Genomic DNA, 26,469 nt, shown 5'->3' with positions numbered 1-26,469 from the left:
AAATATATGGCCCATTTTTTCTATTGGCCGCTTAAACCTGAGCTATTTTTATTCAACATCTATTTGTAAATATAAATTGCGATTTTTTTAATAAAATTAATAATATTAATAAATAAATATGATCTAGAATTCTCATACTGCCTTTATTTATTTATAGTACTTTAATTTATTTATTAAGTAATTTATTTTATTTTATTAACTTTAAAATGGTACGTGTTATAAAATGTTATGTTAGCATCTACAATTTGACAAAAAGAGTCAGTTTCATTTAATGTTATAGAACAAAAAAATTATCACACAATGTTATTAGGGTTTATATAAAAATATTATAGATTGTAGGCAGTTTGCCTTTGTTGGTGATTCAGAGAATTGCACTGTTTTTTTCCGAACTTTTATGTTATTAACCTGTATGTAATGGTTTCCCAAGTTGCAATAGCCCATGGCTGAGAAAATCTAACTTCTGCCCGAATTTCAGTAGGCTATGATAGTTCATAGCAACTTGAGGTCAATACATGCCTCAACTGCACACCCTCAATGTCAAGAATCCACGCACTAGAGTGTTGGGGGCTCTCTAATTACAATAATTTACTCTTTAGTGACCTTGAACTACGATTATTTTGCCTGAACTCCACTAAACTGTTAAGTAAGACCACTACTAACACGTTCAGTTTTAGTTAATGGCGAACAAATGGACAACGAACCGGTTGATGGTGAAGGTTCGGGATTAAAAGTTTACATATTCAATAATTGCATATATCCTCTGAAATTAAGTCCCGTTCATTGGGATGCCGTATTAAGGGATATATGAACATATGAATGTAATTTTTAAGGTTTTTTGCATCAAAGTTTCTGAAAATAATCTTATATCAATTTTTCTTCTTTCTAAATCATTCTTAGATCACCCTCTCGGTCGAATAGGACTAAATACTCCAAAATTAATTCACTATACTTAAATAAGAAGGTCACAATAGTATATAATATTAGTATTTACTTGTTTGCTTCTTTTGCTCCGTTTGCATGGCCATATTCATTTTTTACAATATATTTATATATAAAGATTCAACTTATTTGGATTTTTGCAGAAGAGGGATTTTTATAATCCAATCCTTTCAATTCGAATTTTAGGTTTTTAGTATAGCTCCATTACCATGCTAACCGTTTATCATATTTGGTTTTGATTCATAATTTATTGTATTATGATACCCCTTTACTTTTGTATCACCATTATTATATTCGTATTTTGATATTCGCTTGTTTGCTTCATTTACACCATTTATAATAGAAAACCACAATAGTATATAATATTAGTAATAATGATACATTGAAAACCTCAATGATGATGTCAATTATTTCATTTGAGTTATTCTTAAAATCAAGGGCAAGTAAATTTTTCTTAAAACAACTTACAATTATAAAACTAATTAATGAATACTGAAGTAATTTGATCAAAATCTAATAATTTTAGGGTAGAATAAAATATTAGGGTGTAGTTAAATGTTTTTTAACATTCTCCAGAAAAAAAACACTAAGTTTTAAAGTTAATTATATATAAAAGACTTTTAAGGTTTGCTTTTTATCTTTATAGAATCCTGAGTTTTTTTAGAAACAGCCTTATTAAATTTCAATTAGCCTTCTTCAATTTCTCTTAGAAGTACATGTAAGTATTCTTTTTCGTTGGCATAAAAGAGTATTTTGTAGAAAAAAGTTTTGGGAATTTTTTATTATTTATTTTTCTCGGAAATATTTTTAAAAAATTAAGCTAGAAGTTAGCTAATATTTTTGTCATGTCTGTTAGTTAAGCATTGAAGTATATTTCTGTCTCATACGTCTTCAGTGTATCAATTTAACAGATATTATTTATTATTTATTTATTACATTGTTGCTAGTCGTTGCCTAGCAACCTACAATTTTTTGGAACAATAACTTAAATCTAGGTAAATATAGGAGAGCCCATCGGCCCCATCTTAGTCTCTGGTGTATCAATGTTTATGTATTAGCACTGCTATTTTTCTATATTCACTACATTACACTACACAAGATTAAATAGTTTAATACTTTTGAGTCTAACTTCATCAAGCCAAGACTAACTTGTATAATAGCAATTTATTTTTTGTACAATTGTACAAATAATTGTTATTAAGTCAAGTTCTTTCCTTTTATTTTTTACATGTTTCTTCCAGTGATTAGCGAAGTTTTGCATCAATATTCACTCCAAGATACTTAGAATTGTTGCTCTATGGAACGATGACCAATATTTTCACAATACCTCCATCGCTATAAACAGTATTTTCTTCCATTTTCTGCCATAGCCTTTTGAAACCGTTAAAATGATGTTTTCCAAACAGTTCTTTTTTATTTAAAAAAGAGCAAAATGTCTAACATATCTAAATCATGCGAATAAGGTAGTTGCCGAATGATGGGTGTTGAATCTTTGAAAAACAACCTGACGAAGAAGCAATGTTAAATGCGCCTTATCCTAATAAAAAAACTAGGAGTCATCGGCCTTTAATTTCTACTTCCTCTTCCGAACGTCACGCTAAAATACTTTTCCTTATTGACGGTTTGTCTCAGCTAAAGGAATTTCTAATGAAACACATCACAAAGTTTCCGTCTAATACTTTTTTGATTATACCTAATATAAAAATCAAAGAGCGTAGACTTTATTCAAACGCATCATTTATAATTCAATGAACAAGGTCCGGTCTATGTATGAGTTTAGGAAAATTCGAAGCGAGTTAATATTTGGTTTGGTAATGTAAAAGTTGATATAGACTTACGTAGAGTTCGAGTTATATGCAGCATAAAATATTCAAGCAAAGCCGATTTCTGTTTCGGAGATTCGAAAACGTTAGAGCCGAACTTTAAAAGGTTTTCGCGAAAACATTAACTGCGAAAATACGAAATATATTTTAGTTTCCATAGAGATGTGATAGTAGGTTTTATGAAAATTGATTTAAAAAACAGCCAACAGTAGTAGTAACTTTTATTATGTTATAATACATCATGAATATTATTTCGTATACAAAATATGATTATATTATATTTAAATGAGTTAGTAGCGCATAAATCAACTGATAAAGTAACAACTTGTAGGCAAAATTCAAGTTAACTTTTAGTAGTTATGCTATTACAGTCACAGTAATAGCTTTTTCATAATTTGTCTTACTATGATACCCTTTAGTTGTTCTAACACCATACCTACGTTGTCATAGTAACTATTATCGTTTGGTATTTTTATGCATAATTTGTCTTACTATGATACTTTTTTGTCTGTATTTAGCATCTTACTTATGAAATATTTACTTTGAATACACTGTTTATCGCTATATTCGTTTTTTTTCTTCACAATATTTTTTTATTACAATGTGTTTATATACTTTTTATTCCGAATTTAACGTTAACTTACTAAGATGGTTACGTTACCATGTAACTGTTATAATTTGGTATTTTTATTCATAATTTGTCTTACTATAATAGCCTTTTACCTTGTATAATATATATATATATATAGAATAAATTCAACCTATTTGGATTATTGCACACGAAGTATTTAATATACATTTTATTTCGGTCCAGTATATATTTTAGGTCCTTAACATAGTTCCGTTATGATACCCTTTTACTTTTGTATCATTATTATGAAATTTATATTTTAATATTCGCTTGTTTGTTTTATTTACACCATTTATAGTGCTATATTGTTTTTATCTATGAGTGTTACAACTGAGCATTCCAAGATGGTTATTGTACCCGTAGAGGTGCAATAAGTTCCTCAACATAATCGGACAGACAAAATAATTGAACTACAATATTGTTGATTATACACATATATTGTTTTTTAAATTCAATATCGGAAAGAATTAACCAAACATTAGGGAAGCTAATATATATTTTAAACAGTTTATCTCAGCAACTAGAGATTAAACGTTTTTTCAAATTCAGTTTAAAGCGTTTGCTAAACTTTTCTGAAGTTAGAGGAGAGCATTTTATCTTTTAGAAGCGGAAACAGCTTTACATGAATATTTGATGTCGTATGTTACTTGAAAATATATAAATATATATTAAGTTTCAACAGTTTATAATATCTCATAAAATTTTTTCAATTTAAATGCTGTTTTATCAAATAAATTTGTTATTATTTATATTAATTATTAGAGCTTTATATGAACATAATATTATTGAATAAAACAGCAAAACACTAGATAAGTCTTTGGTTTGGCATCAACGTACTATATATATATATATAGATATTTTTGTTACGAAAAATGTTACCCAAACAAAATAAATCATTATCACTGATTTTAGGAGCTTTTAGATCCTCATCCTATGGCCGTACATCAAATTTAATATCTATCCTGAATGCATTGAAGTTTTCTTCTAAGCCCTATAAGCTTCTCTTACCCTAAGGACAGTAAGTTCAATTTCCTCACCGAGTCATTTAAATTCGACCTTTAATAAAGCTCAGGCCGTAGAATTTCTCTGAGAATTACAAACCGACTAACCAAAAATTGATTATATTTATATTAGCGGAAATGTATTTCCAAGCTATAAATAGTATCTTAAATAACATTCAGTAAAGGTAATCACTAAAATTATTAGTAATGATTCATCAAGTTAAATTTCAGTTGAATTTTTTTTATTAATCTCTTTTCATTATATGATTTCCGTTATATAATATAACAATCCTGACATGTAGAAGATCACTTCAGTAAGTGATCTGCTGTACAACTTAATAATCTAAATCCTATTCTAGATACTATTCTAACTTATTCTAGAGATTTTTAAATCTCACTCTATGTGTCTATTAATCTGTTCGTATGGTAGTCTACGCACCTGTCGCACTGTCGTCGCGTACATTTAACTGTTTGTCGAGTGCATTACGATGCACTAATAGTCTTTCAGACTACTCCGCACTAACACTTCAAATCACACTCTCTAAGGAGATATCGCACTGAATGAGTTTGTTGGACACGTAATATGGGACATCGACGATGACTCACAACACATTATTCTGGAACCCCTGGAGGATATCTATGTTAGATTTGCTAGTAGTACCCCACAGTTCAATACCATAGTTCCAAATGGGCTTAAGTATATACAGCAAAACCTTATTATCTAATGATAATTTAGATTTGCGCCCTATCAGCCAGTATATTTGGTTTAGTTCAATCCCAAGCTGTTTTGTTACTATGTATGTATTTTCCATGTAAAACGTCGATCAAAATGCATTCCTAGATATTTAACATTGTCTGCTTGTGGGAGTTCAAAATTATTCATTTTTACTGAAGGACAAGTTCTTGCCACGTCTTTGATATGCCACGTTTTCAACCACAATTCAACTTTGTTAAGATAAAGTTGGAGGTTTCTTGTGGTTAATATTGGATACTCATGTGATGATAAAACCGCTGTATAGCCTATGTTGCAACAGCAGTGTTTCTTGAGGTCGGTAGGTTAGCTGTATACAATAGATATAACAATGGGTCAAGAACACCACCCAAATATATTGCGTGTAGGTCAGTGTATTCGTCACCCTGTTTGACAATATCAGTTACAATTGAGCGAATTCGAAGTAGTTATTAATTAGAAACTGCTGGATTGGCAGCAGACCATCATTTCCATTTCAAATTCAAAAACATGTAAACGAGTAGTGATTAGTGATGAAAAATAATTGAAAAATGAAATGTAATGAAACTTCATCTTCAAAAAATATTGTCGTAGTCAAATGAAATGATCACTGATGCTTACATTTTGCATATTCTGAAGATTAGTAGTAGAATTTCTATCTATTTATGTACCCACTAAGAAGAAAATTGGCTTTATCTGAAGGTAAGATGTTCGTAAACGTTGAGTGCAGAATGCACCAAATGAATTTTGTAAAGCAAGGTTGCAGCTTTGGATCTTTATACGACATGCTATGTAGTGGTAATCAACGTACACTTACTAAGTTCCACAATAAGAGCATCAGATTGTCATTGAAAGACTGTTTAATATTCTCCTCTTTTTTTATTCCGTTCTTGATTATCTTGCTCGAATGATTTTATTTTTTTCATTATTGTGTCAATGTATCGAAGTATGAAAAGAAAAAATATGTTTGTTATTATTGTTATTATTGTTATTACAGTTGATCTGCAGGAAGAACTATGTAATCATACATGTTTATATTATTTACAATTGTCTTCATTTCTAAAGGAACTATAAATTAAGTTTAAAACGTAAATAAAACCCAACATAAATCCTAGCAACTCTGAAAATCGTAAGAAGCACTACGTAGTTTTTAAACATAGTAAATCAAGAGTTTAATGAAAATTAACGACCCCAAAATGTTGGGAATACTCAGATGTTGAACGTTCGTAGTACGAAATAATTGCACAATGCAATAATAAATTCGTAACACTTTATGTATGTCATAAACAAACCTATAAATATCCTAATTTAGTGAGACAGGCGATATTTTCCACTTTATTGTAGGGAAATATCGAATTTTCTCTCAAGAGTTGGAGATAAAATCGTTTTGGTTGTTTCTTTAACATTTTGCATTTTGATTGATGATCTTATACTATTTTTCTAGTATACCCATAATTCCATGATTGTAGAGTATCTAAGTTTTGTGGACATTGAGTTTTACATTGAGATTCATTCTAAGATATTTGTTACTCGCCAGTTTAATATCCTGACTGGTTCTTCGCTGTTGTCTCTGACAGCAAGTATCACAGTATCATCAACAAATATAGCCATGGTTATTTTTTCCATTCCTGGTATGTCACACCTGTTTTAGCTTTTGATATTGTGGAATAGGCGTCCTGTGTTTCACTCTAAATACTTTGGCTCTACATTGTACTGCTTTAAATATTTAGGGTAAATGATGTGGCTCGGTGAATGGAGGTAAATCGAAATGAAACAGTGGTGTTTACATGATGTGACCGTTATTTATTGGCAATATAAAAAAAGATGTGAAAATACAAATAATAAAACGGATGGCAGCGGAGTTACCTGTTGACGAGGCTTGGGCAGTCGATGGTGGCACGTCTTAACCAAACGAGGGTTGAGCACTGAATGACCGAAATACCCTTCATTCACGAGTCCAAACCCAATTTTCCGAAAGATCACGTCGGGGTCACCACAAATATAATTAAACTCATACATCCAATCCAGAATAACGTAATTTTGTAAATTGTTGTTGGATAACTAATTAAATAACTTTATTAAATAATTTATATTAAAATTGACTTTATCGGACAAATAAAGAGGGTCTTTTCGGTAAATAAAGAACGAACGTTTATTAAAACTCGAATTATTACGAAATATTTCTTTACAAAGACCCAGTCTCGCGTGATTTCATAGGAGAAATGACGGGATTGTTGACAATTCTCGATGTAAAAGTCGCAAACATCTTTATATTGACGGGAATCTTTCTATGGCGTCGATAAATATAAAAGTCTACGTGAGGGAGGCTGAACAAAGTTAAATCCTTTCGGTGTAATAGAGTGGGGAAAAGGGGGGGAAAGTTCGTTCGGCAATATCTGAAAAAAAACCTAAAGTGTTCGTGTTACATGGGAACGCCTGGAGGTTACACACTCTGGATTGTTTGAGAGAGGTTCTTTCCTATTTAGTGTAATTTTATTTAAAATGTAGCGAAGTAAAAATAACGACTGTTATGGAAAATCGGAGATAGGGGTACTGAATTTTGAGTTTCGCTAGGTTGTCATCCCCATGGCGTTTGTTCTTTGGTTAATACTAGATAAAAATAGCTTAAAAATACTTTAAAATATACTTCTTCATTATAGCACTTAAAATATATGAATATAAACGCCATAAAATAACGTAAAAACAATTAAATAGTACTTTGTTCATTATCAATTTACCATGGACGATAAAGACTTACCCCAAAACAAAAGTATAGTGAGAGTGCGTTCGTTGAGAAGACATAACCGACACGATGATCCCGACGATGAAGACGCCGAGGACACTCACACGCCACTAACCTTGGACGATGAGGAAATACTGGATCCGTATACAATCAAACGCAGGGAGTCGGTGAAAAATTCTATTTTTGATATTTACGTCAAGGTAATTAAACGGTTTTTTAATGTAATATATTTCCATATTTTGTTATGTCGAATAAAAAGGGTCTTTTAAATTAAATTTCTTATACGGCTTCAGCTATTTTAATAGATCAGTGTATTTCTTAGTCTGGGACCCTTTACCAAATTTGATTAATAATTTTCAAACGTCGTACATTCGATTTCAAATTCATTTGCATGTTATTCAAGAACAATTTGTTTAAAAGACCCTGTATAAACAATCTCTGAAGCATCTAAATTTAAAATATTAGTCACACGTCAAAGATAAATAGTATACTAAATAGTTATTCGTAATCTACAGTAGAATGATCATTCCTCATCTATATATATATATATATATATATATATATATATATATATATATATATATATATATATATATATATATATATATATATATGTATATATATATATATATATATATGTATATAGTCAAACAACATTGTGTCTCTTTTTAACTAGAATAAAATGAGAAAGAAAATATTGTCTGATTTTAACACATTTAACTATAGACTTTATATTCCGACCATGTATTTATATTGTTTTTTGCAATATGTCGTATATGTTATTGTATATCTGTAAACACACCCTAAATAGTCCAGGAGACTGATGGGTCTATAATATACAAATAAATAAATAAATACAAAGGACTTCAGCGTCAAATATTTAAAATACGAATGACAAATTACGTTTTTAAGAAGTGTTTTAATATAATCCTGACCACATCTCATATATATAACACCATGGTTTTAGTCAGCAAGACCTCCTTCTTGTCGTAACTAATACTGCATCAAAACCTAATACATAAGAACAAAGTTCACCTGAAAATGTCACCTTCACCACCGTCTAACTTGGCCGCTGCTCTATCGAATATCAAACAGAACGAAATTTCATTTCGAACTTTGCCTAACATCGATTTTCAAAACCTATTAAATTATGAATTGATTGAGTAATTTAATTATAACAGAAATATTGCTCGATATTAAATAGCTTGCGATTAGACACGACGTTACGATCAGGATGAATATTTTACGTTGAATGTTAGTATGAATTCAAATATAATGTTAGTGGACAGGGTGATTAAGCGAAGAAACCATGGAAAAATTTTGTGGCGTATTGTATCAAAATTCAACTTGTTTTCTTATAACCTGGAAATTATTTTATTTAAAATAAACACTCTCAAATTCTCATCCACGATATTCCATTGTTTTTCTGGCAAAACCATAGTGATATCCATGAAAAGTTTCCTCTGGTTTCTGGTTAAAAATCGAATTAACCTGTCACCATATGTTTTTTTCGTTAAAGCAGTTCAATTTCTTTTAAAACCTTAATAAAGATCGGAATTAGTGATAGTCAGAGGGTGCTGTGCCTAGATTGTACGAAGGGTACATCAAAAATGATTAAACTCTCTCATTTCTTGACGAGACTCTTTCTCAATTCAGACTGTTTCCTTTCAAATGGCTGACATAATCTTCCTAACTATACATGGTAGAAATATCATGTATAGTTAGGAAGATATCGTGGTTGATAACTATACATGGTTGAGAATTAGTCATTTAATCAGCAGGAAATTACTCCAATCCCACCATACACAGCATCACATTTTCTAGTATCAATTTTGGCTTCACTGGCGGTTAGTAATCATTTTCATGGTGAGTTATAAAACATTTCATAGCTTTATAAAAACAAAGCTTCTTCTCTATTACACTAATGATAGTGGTTTTTCTTTTGATTGATGACATCAACATCTGGCCTAAACATCCTAACCTATCTGTTAAATTCCATAGTTTTGACATTTATCTGCCTTAAATAACAGTTTTTCATTTAATATTATTGAGTTATTCAGTGTATACAGAAGCTCGATATTGCATTTTCGATATTGATTACTTTTGTTGTTTTATTTAAATAAATCTGAAGCCTAAGTCTATCAATTGGTGGTTGTGGGGACATCGGTTTCACAAAAAATCATGCGTTAGGCCAGAAGAGTCATCTACATCGACGCCGAAGTTGAATATTCATGGCTATAAAATCCTGCTGCACAAATGGTAAAATCAGGAAGGTGTAGTATATTATCAGCTAGTGAAACCGAATGAAACTTCTAGTACTGATGGTTATCAACGTCAGTTGAAGAAATTGAACGGTATATTGTCGGAAAAAATCAATAATTGGATCATCGTTCTGTCGGTATTGCCATGTTGCAAATAAAATATGAAGAAGTCGTAGAGAATGATAATAAATATTTTTATCAATATACGAAAACCTGGTTATAATACATACAAATACCTGAAAATATTCAATTTCGGCAAACCTCGCATAAGACCAACGTAACAACCACATTTCTACGGCTATTCCCATAAATATCAGATTTGATGCAATTATTAAAAGGGATTGAATTCCGTTTCTACCTCTCCTAGTTCTGGCGATCCAACTCCAATAAATAATAATGAGCCATTAGTGATTTCGACAGAATCCCAACGGCTGCCTCTCCATCGGTCGTATGGTCACTTTGGGTGACATAGAACCAAATCAATATAGCGGACGGAATGTTCATTAATAATTGATAAAATGCTTAGAAACATATTTTGATAAAATTAAATGAATAGAAGTAACATGAAAAAAATTAGATCACCCAAGAGATGGATTAGATCAAAAATGATTGTTTTAAATCATTATCATCATATTTATTTTCTAGTTTTCAGTTTTGGTTCTATTATTGTGTGAAGCGCTAAACTGAAAATGAAGTAGTAAAAAGTTATTTTCGAAAGAAAGAAATCAAGAGGACACATCTCTTGTACTGGTACATCAACAAAATTCGATGGAAAAAATCCAAGAGCGCCGAATAAAACTATATAGTTCGACCAATTACTTTATTTAATATATCAGTGACATCTGCTGGTGAAAACGCGAAGTATTAAGGTAAATAACGGCCAAACATCCTATCCTAACTGTTAAATTTGATGTTTTTGACAGTTCTGTACATAAAATAACAGTTTTCCATTTCTTATTATTGAGTTATTCAGTGTACTATAGTTATAAAAACGCTATAAACATGGAATTCTGCGTTAGGTATTATTTTGACACTTGCTGGGTGATGCTCCACCATATCTCAATTGTCTGGTTTGATTTTAACAATGCAATAGTGATATTGATGTCAATAACAAAAGATCCAAAAGAAAGAAAAATGTCTAATACACGAATTTACTGAAAATACTATTTCTAGCAGTTTCAACAATGCACTTTCATTGCTTGACATGTAAAAAAAGAATAGTTTTCTAAGGCTTACAGTGACCTGCGATGAAAAATGGATCTACTATGACAATACCAAGTGCAAAAAGTCATGGGTTAGTCCAAGAAAATTTTCATCAAAGAAACATACAAATTAAAAAATTAGCATACTACAAAAAAGAATTAGACTGGTAACTGGAGCACTTTAAAATTTTACAGTTTACGTAGTTTGCAAAATTAATATTACTTTCAAATGACCGCAGCGACTCTGAAGGCCTACAGAAGTTGGCATGAAATTTTAATTTACTTTAAAAGTTTACTGGAGCTCTGAGTAGTTATCAATATTAAAATTTAATTACCTGAAAAGAAGTTTTCCGTCTATTAACAGTATAATAAATAGAAAACAGATGGCATAAAATGAGTTATTAGTTTATTAATAATATCAAATGTCCAGTACTGCTGATGCCGATGTCCATCACGAAGTCGTAAGTAGAATTCTTGATATCATTTGAATTCCAATAATCTTAGGTTAATAAAAATTACATGAATTATGGAGAATTTTACGCCGAATCGAATGGTAATGTACCAAAATTTATACAGCTTTTAGTTTTTCAGTTAATGGATTTCGGTTTATGTCACATATCTTAAAAATTATAAATTCTAAAGCAATCTAGCAGAGATTTTCGATTTTTTCACTCCAAATTACGTGTATTTTGAAAGTTTTTATCTTTATCCAAGATGTAATCTTTTTGGCACTTTTTCCATATATATAGTCGTGAAAATTTGCGATTTTTTTTTTTTTTCATTTTCAATTTTTTTTCTATTTATGTTCAAATGATGACAAGTTCATGAAAATTACAGGAATTATAAGGAATTTTACGTTTAATCGAATAGCAGTATAACATAATTTTACACAACCTTTAGCTTTTAAGTAAATATGTATTGTCAAAAAATTAATGGATTTCCGTTTGTCATATATCTTATTTGTTATATATCTTACTTTTAGTTCATTTTATTCCAAAATACATGTATTTCAAGAGTTTTATCTTTATATTGGAGATTAAAAATGTTGGCACTTTTTCCATATATATATATATATATATATATATATATATATATATATATATATATATATATATATATATATATATATATATATATATATATATATATATATATATATAATCGTGAAAATATGAAATATTTTGCTGTCATTTGAGTTCAAATGATGACATATTGAGAACGAAAATTACAAGGATCATAAAGATTCGTTAAATCAAACCACCAAACTTCATCTCCAAGGACTCTATAACAGGACTTCGTGAAACTATTGGTTCAAAACTGATATCTAAAACAATTACTGGAATTGGAACACGCTAGAGTCCCGGATTAGTATCCAGTTAACTTGTTTCAGTGGTAAGTAACCCATATTCTATTAAATAATTTGAAACACATACAAAATATATTAATACTAATATATAATAAATTTGACATGGTGTGTAAAAAAACTGCTATAAACCTATTATATATGTTTTAGTTTAGTTGCTTCAGAGATTCGACGTTAGGTGATGATAGTGATATTTCCACCGAAAACCAAATTAAGGGGATATTATAATCTGAAAATTTGAAAAAATAAGAATTTTTAAGAGGAATTTTCGAATTTTAAATGGTTTTAGTGACACAAACTAGAAAGACGCGTTTAAAATGATCCTCTATTTTTAGGGAACAATTAAACACGTTTCTTACTTAATTTTAACGTGCAAAGTCTGGCGAATACGGCGAATTTTCGTTCTTCGGAACATGTTGTATTAATTAAAACGGCAATGTCTGGTAAATATGGTGGATTTCTATCCTTCGGAACATATCGTAATCTTGAAATGTCTTAAGAGAGAGAAAAAATCGATTTTTTTCAAATTTCTGGACTGGAATACCTACTTAACCGGAAAACTATTATAATGAACTAACCAATTTTGATCCAGGTGATGCTACTAGGTGATTCCGGAGTGGGCAAGACCTGTATGCTGATGAGGTTCAGGGACGGGCTTTTCCTGGCCGGTAACTTCATATCGACGGTCGGTGTGGACTTCAGGGTGAGGCAATTACCATGCGTTAAGCTCGCGAGAGTTCGCGCTGCTTGTGTTACACATGACGAGTTTCCGGTTTACCAAACTTCGAAATATCCGGCTGTTGGATACCGAACGGTTTCTAACTGAAAATATTCGGCATAAATCACAAAATAGAGAATTCGGTTCTATCGATCGGTTCACAGAAAAAGATAATCGTACCCAGTAATCCCGCTGTGTCCAATACGTTATAATTTGGTCTCTAATATACAGATCTTGTATATATAGATTTATTTTAGCTTATACCACAAAATACCAGTGGCCTAGCGTAGTGCGAGTGGTATTTCACAATAAATAATAATAATATTCGAACAATCTCTGCCAGTTAGGGACCCATTGTTATATTTTTTCCAGAAAGTCTACCAAACACCTCGGTGGATATTATCTCTTTGCTATGATGAAAATCGGTTCACTTTTTGACGAACCTTCCCCTTTGTACGAACTAGGGTTCATAATACTTCCAATAAAACAGCCAAGTTTGTAAAAATATAAGATTCGTCTCAAACCCAGAACAAATTTTTTCAGCGGTAGGAAAAGCATCAATCCTGGGTAGCTAAATTGTGCAAACTCTGTGGAGGTTGAGACAATTCAAACTTTAATTCGCCAATTCTAGATCTTCAATGATAATCTGAGATTACTGTTTTTTAAGTTTGATAAGATTCAAATAATGTTCCTGCGATTAATAGGAATATCCTGCAGTAGATTAGTACTTTATACAGTTTACATTTGTCTTGGAGGGACGTGATCTCCCCAGAAGAACACAAAGAGTTGTACATACCGTATTTGGTTGTTATACTTCAGGGTTTCCTTTTTATCAACGAGATTTTTTTGAACTTAGAGATCATCCGAGAAGACATCCGGGCTTACCCAGCCTGGTTACATTTTCCTTGTCAAATTTTATACTTTTATCTTTTAGACAAACACGATTATAAACAATCACAAACATACATTTACAACAATGTCCCAACAAGATTCGCGACTATACAACGTACTGTCGCACTGACCACTGCGCAAACCAAGGCGGCTTTTGTTGTTGTTAAGCGCAGTGTAACGTAGGCTTTGAAACAGTACTATCAAAAGTTACATATCAATCATTCAAATTGATCAAATAGCCCAAAAGCATTTTAATAAGTAATACATCTTTGTTATCTCTTTTATAGTCGCTACGCTAAGAAATAAGACTAATCAAGATTTTATTGCTCAATAATTTTAATACTAGAGTTTCACTAAATAAAACTATGAAAGAGATATAACTTGTAAGTGAACATTTTCGAATTTTATTTATTGTTTTCCATGTTTATCAATAAAATGGAAATATCATCAAGTATTTCACATCTTGTTTCAACCTTCATTCTCCAACAATGCTCAAGCCACTGAAATTCCTCATCATCAGTTGTGTAAATAATCTCTAACTCTATGATAAACCAAATTTAAGTTCTTTTGTTGAGAAGAGGTTAGTGTAAAGCAATAATTAATTTTTTCAAATGATGTTGACAAAATACATTTTGATGAATTAGAATTTTGATACTCTTCTTGATAGTCATCGATGATACGTAAAGATAATTTCAGTTATAGATAAAAGGAGATAATAAAGAATGTGATAATATTGAAAATGCTTTTGACCATATCTTCCAACTGAAACACTAGGTCTATTTAACTGTGCATTAAATATGTTGTAGACCAAAGTCGTCGAGGTCGACGAGACCAAAGTAAAACTGCAAATCTGGGACACGGCGGGTCAGGAGAGGTTCCGAAGCGTCACCCATGCCTATTACAGGGATGCCCACGGTAAGCAATGGCATTATTTAATTTTCCATTTAGCCGACCTCGATGCCCTTCGTTTAATATCAGGTAATGGATTAATGTCTAATCAGATAAGCGTATACCAGGAAATAATGTCGAAATGAATCACCTCGGTTTTTAACGAACGTTTCTTTCGGTTGTTATTACGCGTAAATTTAATTGATTGATGCGCAAAATGATCCCACCATTTTTAGGAGACAATTAAACGCGTGTTGTAAAATTTAGACCTATCTAGATTTTCATCCTTCGGAACATATCGTAATTTGAAAATGCAAAAATCTATTTAACACACATCTAAGATGCAAAGGTGATAATAAAACACATTGAAGTATGCAAGTATGTATGTTCATCCTTCGGAACATTTCATGCAAAAATCAATTATTTAACACACATCAAATATGCAAAACTGAAAATAATATCCATCCAATAAAACAACAAAAAAACTAACAATTCATAAGTTTCCCCAATAATAAATGTTAGGTTAGGACTAGTAATAACCTAAACGAAATACATCATAACCTTACTTCAAAAAAGAATGTTAACATACTCATTTTCATTATTAATCTGCAAAAATGAAAATAACACTAATTTTCATCCTTCAGAACATTTCATCCAAAAATCAATTATTTAACACACATCTAATATGCAAAAGTGAAAATAATATCCATCCAAATAAAACAACAAAAAAACTAACAATTCATAAGTTTCCCCAATAATAAATGTTAGGTTAGGACTAGTAATAACCTAAACGAAATACATCATAACCTTACTTTAAAAAAGAATGTTAACATACTCATTTTCATTATTAATCTGCAAAAATGAAAATAACACTAATTTTCATCCTTCAGAACATTTCATCCAAAAATCAATTATTTAACACACATCTAATATGCAAAAGTGAAAATAATATCCATCCAAATAAAACAACAAAAAAACCGACAATTCACAAGTTTCCCCAATAATAAATGTTAGGTTAGGACTAGTAATAACATAAACGAAATACATCATAACCTTACTTTAAAAAAGAATGTTAGCATACTCATTTTCATTATTAATCTGCAAAAATGAAAATAACACTAATTTTCATCCTTCAGAACATTTCATCCAAAAATCAATTATTTAACACACATCTAATATGCAAAAGTGAAAATAATATCCATCCAAATAAAACAACAAAAAAACCGACAATTCACAAGTTTCCCCAATAATAAATGTTAGGTTAGGACTAGTAATAACATAAACGAAATACATCATAACCTTACTTTAAAAAAGAATGTTAGCATACTCATTTTCATTATTAATCTGCAAAAATGAAAATAACACTAATTTTCATCCTTCAGAACATTTCATCCAAAAATCAATTATTTAACACACATCTAATATGCAAAAGTGAAAATAATATCCATCCAAATAAAACAACAAAAAAACCGACAATTCACAAGTTTCCCCAATAATAAATGTTAGGTTAGGACTAGTAATAACATAAACGAAATACATCATAACCTTACTTTAAAAAAGAATGTTAGCATACTCATTTTCATTATTAATCTGCAAAAATGAAAATAACACTAATTTTCATCCTTCCGAACATTTAATGCAAAAATCAATTATTTAACACACATCTAATATGCAAAAGTGAAAATAATATCCATCCAAATAAAACAACAAAAAAACCGACAATTCACAAGTTTCCCCAATAATAAATGTTAGGTTAGGACTAGTAATAACATAAACGAAATACATCATAACCTTACTTTAAAAAAGAATGTTAGCATACTCATTTTCATTATTAATCTGCAAAAATGAAAATAACACTAATTTTCATCCTTCAGAACATTTAATGCAAAAATCAATTATTTAACACACATCTAATATGCAAAAGTGAAAAAAATATCCATCCAAATAAAACAACAAAAAAACTGACAATTCACAAGTTTCCCCAATAATAAATGTTAGGTTAGGACTAGTAATAACATAAACGAAATACATCATAACCTTACTTCAAAAAAGAATGTTAGCATACTCATTTTCATTATTAATCTGCAAAAATGAAAATAACACTAATTTTCATCCTTCAGAACATTTCATCCAAAAATCAATTATTTAACACACATCTAATATGCAAAAGTGAAAATAATATCCATCCAAATAAAACAACAAAAAAACCGACAATTCACAAGTTTCCCCAATAATAAATGTTAGGTTAGGACTAGTAATAACATAAACGAAATACATCATAACCTTACTTTAAAAAAGAATGTTAGCATACTCATTTTCATTATTAATCTGCAAAAATGAAAATAACACTAATTTTCATCCTTCAGAACATTTCATCCAAAAATCAATTATTTAACACACATCTAATATGCAAAAGTGAAAATAATATCCATCCAAATAAAACAACAAAAAAACCGACAATTCACAAGTTTCCCCAATAATAAATGTTAGGTTAGGACTAGTAATAACATAAACGAAATACATCATAACCTTACTTTAAAAAAGAATGTTAGCATACTCATTTTCATTATTAATCTGCAAAAATGAAAATAACACTAATTTTCATCCTTCAGAACATTTCATCCAAAAATCAATTATTTAACACACATCTAATATGCAAAAGTGAAAATAATATCAATCCAAATAAAACAACAAAAAAACCGACAATTCACAAGTTTCCCCAATAATAAATGTTAGGTTAGGACTAGTAATAACATAAACGAAATACATCATAACCTTACTTTAAAAAAGAATGTTAGCATACTCATTTTCATTATTAATCTGCAAAAATGAAAATAACACTAATTTTCATCCTTCCGAACATTTAATGCAAAAATCAATTATTTAACACACATCTAATATGCAAAAGTGAAAAAAATATCCATCCAAATAAAACAACAAAAAAACTGACAATTCACAAGTTTCCCCAATAATAAATGTTAGGTTAGGACTAGTAATAACATAAACGAAATACATCATAACCTTACTTCAAAAAAGAATGTTAGCATACTCATTTTCATTATTAATCTGCAAAAATGAAAATAACACTAATTTTCATCCTTCAGAACATTTCATCCAAAAATCAATTATTTAACACACATCTAATATGCAAAAGTGAAAATAATATCCATCCAAATAAAACAACAAAAAAACCGACAATTCACAAGTTTCCCCAATAATAAATGTTAGGTTAGGACTAGTAATAACATAAACGAAATACATCATAACCTTACTTTAAAAAAGAATGTTAGCATACTCATTTTCATTATTAATCTGCAAAAATGAAAATAACACTAATTTTCATCCTTCAGAACATTTAATGCAAAAATCAATTATTTAACACACATCTAATATGCAAAAGTGAAAAAAATATCCATCCAAATAAAACAACAAAAAAACTGACAATTCACAAGTTTCCCCAATAATAAATGTTAGGTTAGGACTAGTAATAACATAAACGAAATACATCATAACCTTACTTCAAAAAAGAATGTTAGCATACTCATTTTCATTATTAATCTGCAAAAATGAAAATAACACTAATTTTCATCCTTCAGAACATTTCATCCAAAAATCAATTATTTAACACACATCTAATATGCAAAAGTGAAAATAATATCCATCCAAATAAAACAACAAAAAAACCGACAATTCACAAGTTTCCCCAATAATAAATGTTAGGTTAGGACTAGTAATAACATAAACGAAATACATCATAACCTTACTTTAAAAAAGAATGTTAGCATACTCATTTTCATTATTAATCTGCAAAAATGAAAATAACACTAATTTTCATCCTTCCGAACATTTAATGCAAAAATCAATTATTTAACACACATCTAATATGCAAAAGTGAAAAAAATATCCATCCAAATAAAACAACAAAAAAACTGACAATTCACAAGTTTCCCCAATAATAAATGTTAGGTTAGGACTAGTAATAACATAAACGAAATACATCATAACCTTACTTCAAAAAAGAATGTTAGCATACTCATTTTCATTATTAATCTGCAAAAATGAAAATAACACTAATTTTCATCCTTCAGAACATTTCATCCAAAAATCAATTATTTAACACACATCTAATATGCAAAAGTGAAAATAATATCCATCCAAATAAAACAACAAAAAAACCGACAATTCACAAGTTTCCCCAATAATAAATGTTAGGTTAGGACTAGTAATAACATAAACGAAATACATCATAACCTTACTTTAAAAAAGAATGTTAGCATACTCATTTTCATTATTAATCTGCAAAAATGAAAATAACACTAATTTTCATCCTTCCGAACATTTAATGCAAAAATCAATTATTTAACACACATCTAATATGCAAAAGTGAAAAAAATATCCATCCAAATAAAACAACAAAAAAACTGACAATTCACAAGTTTCCCCAATAATAAATGTTAGGTTAGGACTAGTAATAACATAAACGAAATACATCATAACCTTACTTCAAAAAAGAATGTTAGCATACTCATTTTCATTATTAATCTGCAAAAATGAAAATAACACTAATTTTCATCCTTCAGAACATTTCATCCAAAAATCAATTATTTAACACACATCTAATATGCAAAAGTGAAAAAAATATCCATCCAAATAAAACAACAAAAAAACTGACAATTCACAAGTTTCCCCAATAATAAATGTTAGGTTAGGACTAGTAATAACATAAACGAAATACATCATAACCTTACTTCAAAAAAGAATGTTAGCATACTCATTTTCATTATTAATCTGCAAAAATGAAAATAACACTAATTTTCATCCTTCAGAACATTTCATCCAAAAATCAATTATTTAACACACATCTAATATGCAAAAGTGAAAATAATATCCATCCAAATAAAACAACAAAAAAACCGACAATTCACAAGTTTCCCCAATAATAAATGTTAGGTTAGGACTAGTAATAACATAAACGAAATACATCATAACCTTACTTTAAAAAAGAATGTTAGCATACTCATTTTCATTATTAATCTGCAAAAATGAAAATAACACTAATTTTCATCCTTCCGAACATTTAATGCAAAAATCAATTATTTAACACACATCTAATATGCAAAAGTGAAAAAAATATCCATCCAAATAAAACAACAAAAAAACTGACAATTCACAAGTTTCCCCAATAATAAATGTTAGGTTAGGACTAGTAATAACATAACCGAAATACATCATAACCTTACTTTAAAAAAGAATGTTAGCATACTCATTTTCATTATTAATCTGCAAAAATGAAAATAACACTAATTTTCATCCTTCCGAACATTTAATGCAAAAATCAATTATTTAACACACATCTAATATGCAAAAGTGAAAAAAATATCCATCCAAATAAAACAACAAAAAAACTGACAATTCACAAGTTTCCCCAATAATAAATGTTAGGTTAGGACTAGTAATAACATAAACGAAATACATCATAACCTTACTTCAAAAAAGAATGTTAGCATACTCATTTTCATTATTAATCTGCAAAAATGAAAATAACACTAATTTTCATCCTTCAGAACATTTCATCCAAAAATCAATTATTTAACACACATCTAATATGCAAAAGTGAAAAAAATATCCATCCAAATAAAACAACAAAAAAACTGACAATTCACAAGTTTCCCCAATAATAAATGTTAGGTTAGGACTAGTAATAACATAAACGAAATACATCATAACCTTACTTCAAAAAAGAATGTTAGCATACTCATTTTCATTATTAATCTGCAAAAATGAAAATAACACTAATTTTCATCCTTCAGAACATTTCATCCAAAAATCAATTATTTAACACACATCTAATATGCAAAAGTGAAAATAATATCCATCCAAATAAAACAACAAAAAAACCGACAATTCACAAGTTTCCCCAATAATAAATGTTAGGTTAGGACTAGTAATAACATAAACGAAATACATCATAACCTTACTTTAAAAAAGAATGTTAGCATACTCATTTTCATTATTAATCTGCAAAAATGAAAATAACACTAATTTTCATCCTTCCGAACATTTAATGCAAAAATCAATTATTTAACACACATCTAATATGCAAAAGTGAAAAAAATATCCATCCAAATAAAACAACAAAAAAACTGACAATTCACAAGTTTCCCCAATAATAAATGTTAGGTTAGGACTAGTAATAACATAAACGAAATACATCATAACCTTACTTCAAAAAAGAATGTTAGCATACTCATTTTCATTATTAATCTGCAAAAATGAAAATAACACTAATTTTCATCCTTCGGAACATTTCATCCAAAAATCAATTATTTAACACACATCTAATATGCAAAAGTGAAAATAATATCCATCCAAATAAAACAACAAAAAAACTGACAATTCACAAGTTTCCCCAATAATAAATGTTAGGTTAGGACTAGTAATAACATAAACGAAATACATCATAACCTTACTTCAAAAAAGAATGTTAGCATACTCATTTTCATTATTAATCTGCAAAAATGAAAATAACACTAATTTTCATCCTTCGGAACATTTCATCCAAAAATCAATTATTTAACACACATCTAATATGAAAAAGTGAAAATAATATCCATCCAATAAAACAACAAAAAAACTAACAATTCACAAGTTTCTCCAATAATAAATGTTAGGTTAGGACTAGTAATAACATAACCGAAATACATCATAACCTTACTTCAAAAAAAGAATGTTAGCATACTCATTTTCATTATTACCCCCACAGGTCAATATTAAGAAGAAAATCAACTTTTATTTCCATCAAATCATGTTGTTTCATCGAAATGTGTACTAACCACAAATATTTGACCTACACGTACAAAGTTACGTAACACACTTCGATGACGTTATATAAGCAACAAGTTATTTATCATAATAATAAGCAATAATTATAATAATTCTAACCAAACCCATCCCCTTTATTTATAAAGTAATAATTTTAATAAAAACAACAAAATCTGCACAGAGCAAAATTCACTACGTATAAAGATATCGAAATTAATTCCCTTCCAGCCTTTTCCATCTTAATCAATCATCAATTGTTTTATCTCCCATAACATTCGGCAAAGACATCATCCTCATAATGAATCCAGGGGTAACTCGATTTAATTTCAGATTACGACGTACGGCGGTTGTCATTTTTTGACAGTTTACGAAACAACCGAATCGAACTCAAATTAATTTATCTCGTTTAAATCTACATCATGTATTAATTATTCCGTTTTAGCCCTGCTGTTACTTTACGATGTCACCAATAAGAACAGTTTCGACAATATAAGGGCCTGGCTTGGCGAGATTCGAGAATACGCACAAGATGACGTTGTGATAATGCTATTGGGTAAGATATGAGCCTTGTTATTAAGTAAAACATGGATTATTATGTACCTCGGTCGATGTTAACCGATACCGTATCATGTTTCAGGTAACAAGGCTGATTGTGGAAGCGAGAGAGCCGTTAGGAGAGAAGAAGGCGAAAGATTAGCGCGAGAATATAATGTTACGTTCATGGAAACATCCGCTAAGAGCGGACAAAACGTAGAGCTGGCATTCCATGCGATTGCAAGGTAGACGACAAGCGATCTTATATTTTATTTATAATGAAGCACTCCATTATACACATAACTACGTGAATAATTTTATTAGTTTGTTTATATATCGAAAACAATCGATTTCCGACGTGATTATAAATGTTTTGACATTTACGTCAAAGTGTTTTAAAATCAAATTCGCTTTGAGGTTAATTTAAATATAACTCTATAAATAATCCATGTACGTGTTTCAATATGCAGAACTAATGAAAGGTAAATTAATTTAATATAAAATAACTTCGCTTCAAAAATATTTTTAATTAAAAATACCCTATTAAATTAAAAATTTCAGGCATCGTTTTTTACGAACATTTCACAGTGCCTCCTACATTTTCTGCCGTTAAAAATATTGTTAAAATTATTATTTATATATCACCAATATCACATAAAATAGGCCAGATATATTTTCGATTTTCACACTATCAGTTTTGTATATAGTTCTTAATATTAGGTTGATTTTTAGAGAGAAATGTTTATACAAAACCACTATCACTGTGACGTTAAAATTAGTCAACTGAATAATAATTACAATGCCTCATAGATGGCGCACAACGCAGTGTTAAATTTCAAAGATCTCTACGATTAAAAACTAACTATTTTAAATTTTCATTTAGAATTTTAAAAATGTATTAAGCACTTAGTTAAAAGTAAATTTATTCTGCGCTATGATTATTCAGAAAATTATTGACATTTTAAGATAAAATTCATTAATTCAAAGTTTTGAAACAGGAATCTAGTTCTGGAGAATCATGGCATGCGCACGGATTTGAATTTACAACGTTGCCAGTTGTTGAAAATTATACGTATATTTAAAGAATATAGTAGAAATAGAATAAATTATCTGGAATTCACAAGTTAATCAAATATTTCTGCTGAGGTCCAAATTAAAACGTTTTGGTATATTTTTTGACCCTATAATATAAACAATATAATATAAAAACCTTTTATAAACATCTTTCATCACTACTGAATATTATATAAATCTTTATGAGTCAATAAATACTAAAAATTAAAATTAAAATTGAATTAACTATTACTACCCCCTATTTATAACCAAAATATAAACAATACAGGAGCAAATAATCTATAAACGACGACATTCTTAACCTTACAAAACATAGCTCCTACCAGTACCAGAGTCAAATCCAAAATGGCTGTTTTAGTTCGATGGATTCTACCTTTCGATAGATTATAAATGGCAACGCCGCAAAATCAGGCGAAAACTACCGAAATTTACCGAATTCCGGATATGATTCTCCAGAAATAGTGAATACTAGTATTGGGTCGCTTATTAGTCAAAACATTTTCTTTTTACGAAAGCAGAAAATAAATACAGTTCTTGAAGAAACGTTTAGACTTTATAAGGAAAAAATGGAGACTTTTAAAAGTGTTCTTACCGTTAACGCATCAGAATTTAATATGGAACCGATTCCTGTATCAGTTTAAGAACCATATCATCATCACCACGAAATGACTAATAGCAATCGTATTTTACAGAGAGCTGAAATATCGTCAGAACGGACACAAAGACCCACAGCGTTTCAACGTTCAGGAATACGTTCGAGAGCAAAGTCAGCAACCGGCGACTCAGTGCCCGCCCTGCAGCTATTAATGCTATAAGCGTATAAGCATATCTATAACCGGATACTTATCTTCGTTTGCGGTCACTGTTTGTATAAACCATATTTTTATCGATTATGTGGCCTATCACAGGGACAATGTAACCGGACTTAGTTCGGTTTAAAGCCATAGAGGTAGTGTAGGGAATAATATTATTTTCCAGTGATATAGTTTAGATGAAACTTCAGTTTTCCTTCGAGAGGACTCGAGGATACTATGTCGGCATTAGTCGAGAAAAGAATAAAACTCCGAACAATCAATAGCCACATCACCTGCAAGATCTGCAAGGGTTACCTCATAGACGCCACCACGGTAACCGAGTGTCTGCACACGTTCTGCAAGAGCTGCTTGGTGAAGCACCTAGAGGAGAACAACACTTGTCCCATGTGCAACATCGTAATCCACCAGTCGCACCCCCTGCAGTATATCAGTTTTGATCGAACCATGCAAGACATCGTCTACAAGCTCGTGCCCAACTTACTGGACGACGAGACCATCCGGGAACGAGATTTCTACAAGGTCCGCGGACTGTCCAATCCCAAGGATATCCCCCTGGCTAGTCTGGACATAAACAGCGAGGATCAGAACGATCCACACGCGGCGTCCGACTACCATCGACAGGACGAGCAGGTGAACATTTGCTTGGAATGCATCAGTCCGAATCTGAAAGCTCTAAAGAGGAGATTCATCAGGTGTTCGGCCCAAGCCACCATCCTACACTTGAAGAAGTTCATCGCCATGAAGATCATGAACGGTATGGAGAAGTACAAGGAGATCGATGTCCTGTGCAACGAGGAGTTGCTGGGGAAGGATCATACCTTGAAGTTTGTGGTGGTGACGAGATGGAGGTTTCAAAATCCGCCTTTAATATTACAGTACAGACCTAAAATTGAAATCGTCTAAGTATTGGATCGATGATTTCTCTTATCATCACAATCTGAACCAAAGAAACGCCTGATCGAAACTGGCTACATATGTCTATCATAGTACCACCCAGGAATTGCAAAGCTGCCAAGCACTGCTATAATAAGAAACAAACTGATCTTTGAACCCCTGGTTCAAGACCAAAACCTCCTGATAGATCTCCGGTTATACCACATTATTAAACTTAAGTATTTCTGCGTCATATAGCAAAGGATGGCAGAAACAATTGCACAGAAAAACTCATTGAGTATTCTACAATTTACCAGATATCTCTACTAATATCCAAACATCTATCTATGTATCAAACAAAAATCCATTGAAGACAAAACCCATATCTAAATATCAAGAGCCCCTTCTTTAACAATCTCACCAAACACTCTAATTAATTGTCAGTGATGTTCTTTTCACAGCCTACTTGTATCTTTACCGAGGCTCAACACTTTGAGGGAAAAACAGCTTTAATAGGACAATAAAATATATAAGAAGGGGAAAGTATATATTTACACATTGAATTTGTTAAAAATTAGCAATCAATGGACTTTTGCTTCAGCAAACACTGTAATACGTGAACATATATAGACCAAATAATCCTGTGGCTTAGACAATGTATATATAAACTGTAAAAAAAATAATAATTAAAATAAATTGCTAATATCCCACATAAATTTATCTAAATAGCGGCAATAATTTAATAAAATAAAACAAAACTATACGTATTGTGCTTATTATGAAATAATATATACACTTAATATTAAAAAGAGTAATAAAACTATACGATTGATAGGATAGTTTAGCATAATAATAGTTAAGACACTGAAAATAGGATTGTACATTTCTAATTTGATTTCAGTTATGTTAATTTCATTGTTTTCAAAAATATCACAAGTTTGATATTGGAAATGGCCAGGGAAGCTTTGATGTATAGAATATTAAGGATATTCCGTATTCCTAGTTTGTAAAATACTGTCATTATGTGATAATATATTTTGTTTGGAAATATTAGAATATAAAATGTAAACAACCAGCTTGAATTTGTAAAATAAATGTGCCTATTATGAGTGTTCATTGAATAATCGTTTTCATTTTTAGATGCCTTACAGTTGATTTGTC

General features: G+C 30.1%; 1 protein-coding gene, 1 long non-coding RNA gene and 1 pseudogene across 9 annotated transcripts in view; 2 read left to right on the top strand and 1 right to left on the bottom strand.

Moving 5' to 3' along the window:
* Positions 1–24,341, bottom strand: part of LOC143199548 (uncharacterized) — a 36,895-nt gene extending 12,554 nt beyond the window's left edge. Inside the window, exon 1 of the long non-coding RNA XR_013006466.1 lies at positions 24,213–24,341. This is a non-coding gene — a long non-coding RNA (uncharacterized LOC143199548). The remainder of the gene's footprint in view (positions 1–24,212) is intronic.
* Positions 1–26,429, top strand: part of LOC143199538 (ras-related protein Rab-37) — a 66,094-nt gene extending 39,665 nt beyond the window's left edge. For 4 of the 7 annotated variants that reach the window (XM_076409429.1, XM_076409427.1, XM_076409426.1 and 1 more), the window contains exons 4-7: positions 15,109–15,217; positions 22,455–22,565; positions 22,650–22,791; positions 24,313–26,429. In XM_076409429.1, the coding sequence (XP_076265544.1) occupies positions 15,109–15,217; positions 22,455–22,565; positions 22,650–22,791; positions 24,313–24,427 (477 nt within the window). In that variant the 3' untranslated portion in view covers positions 24,428–26,429. Of the gene's footprint in view, positions 1–7,784; positions 8,068–13,285; positions 13,397–15,108; positions 15,218–22,454; positions 22,566–22,649; positions 22,792–24,312 lie in introns of all 7 variants that reach the window. The other 3 variants (XM_076409430.1, XM_076409431.1, XM_076409432.1) reach the window with 1 other exon arrangement.
* Positions 24,652–26,429, top strand: LOC143199541 (polycomb group RING finger protein 3 pseudogene; annotated as a pseudogene). Its single transcript, XR_013006460.1, has one exon. The product of XR_013006460.1 is annotated as a polycomb group RING finger protein 3 pseudogene (transcript).
* Positions 26,430–26,469: the final 40 nt, after the last annotated feature.

This window comes from Rhynchophorus ferrugineus, unplaced genomic scaffold (assembly GCF_030347505.1).
Source record: "Rhynchophorus ferrugineus isolate W39M unplaced genomic scaffold, kcgeb_rfMv2 rfM7, whole genome shotgun sequence".
NCBI classification, from domain to species: domain Eukaryota; kingdom Metazoa; phylum Arthropoda; class Insecta; order Coleoptera; family Curculionidae; genus Rhynchophorus; species Rhynchophorus ferrugineus.
This window is presented reverse-complemented; position numbering and strand designations above follow the sequence as displayed.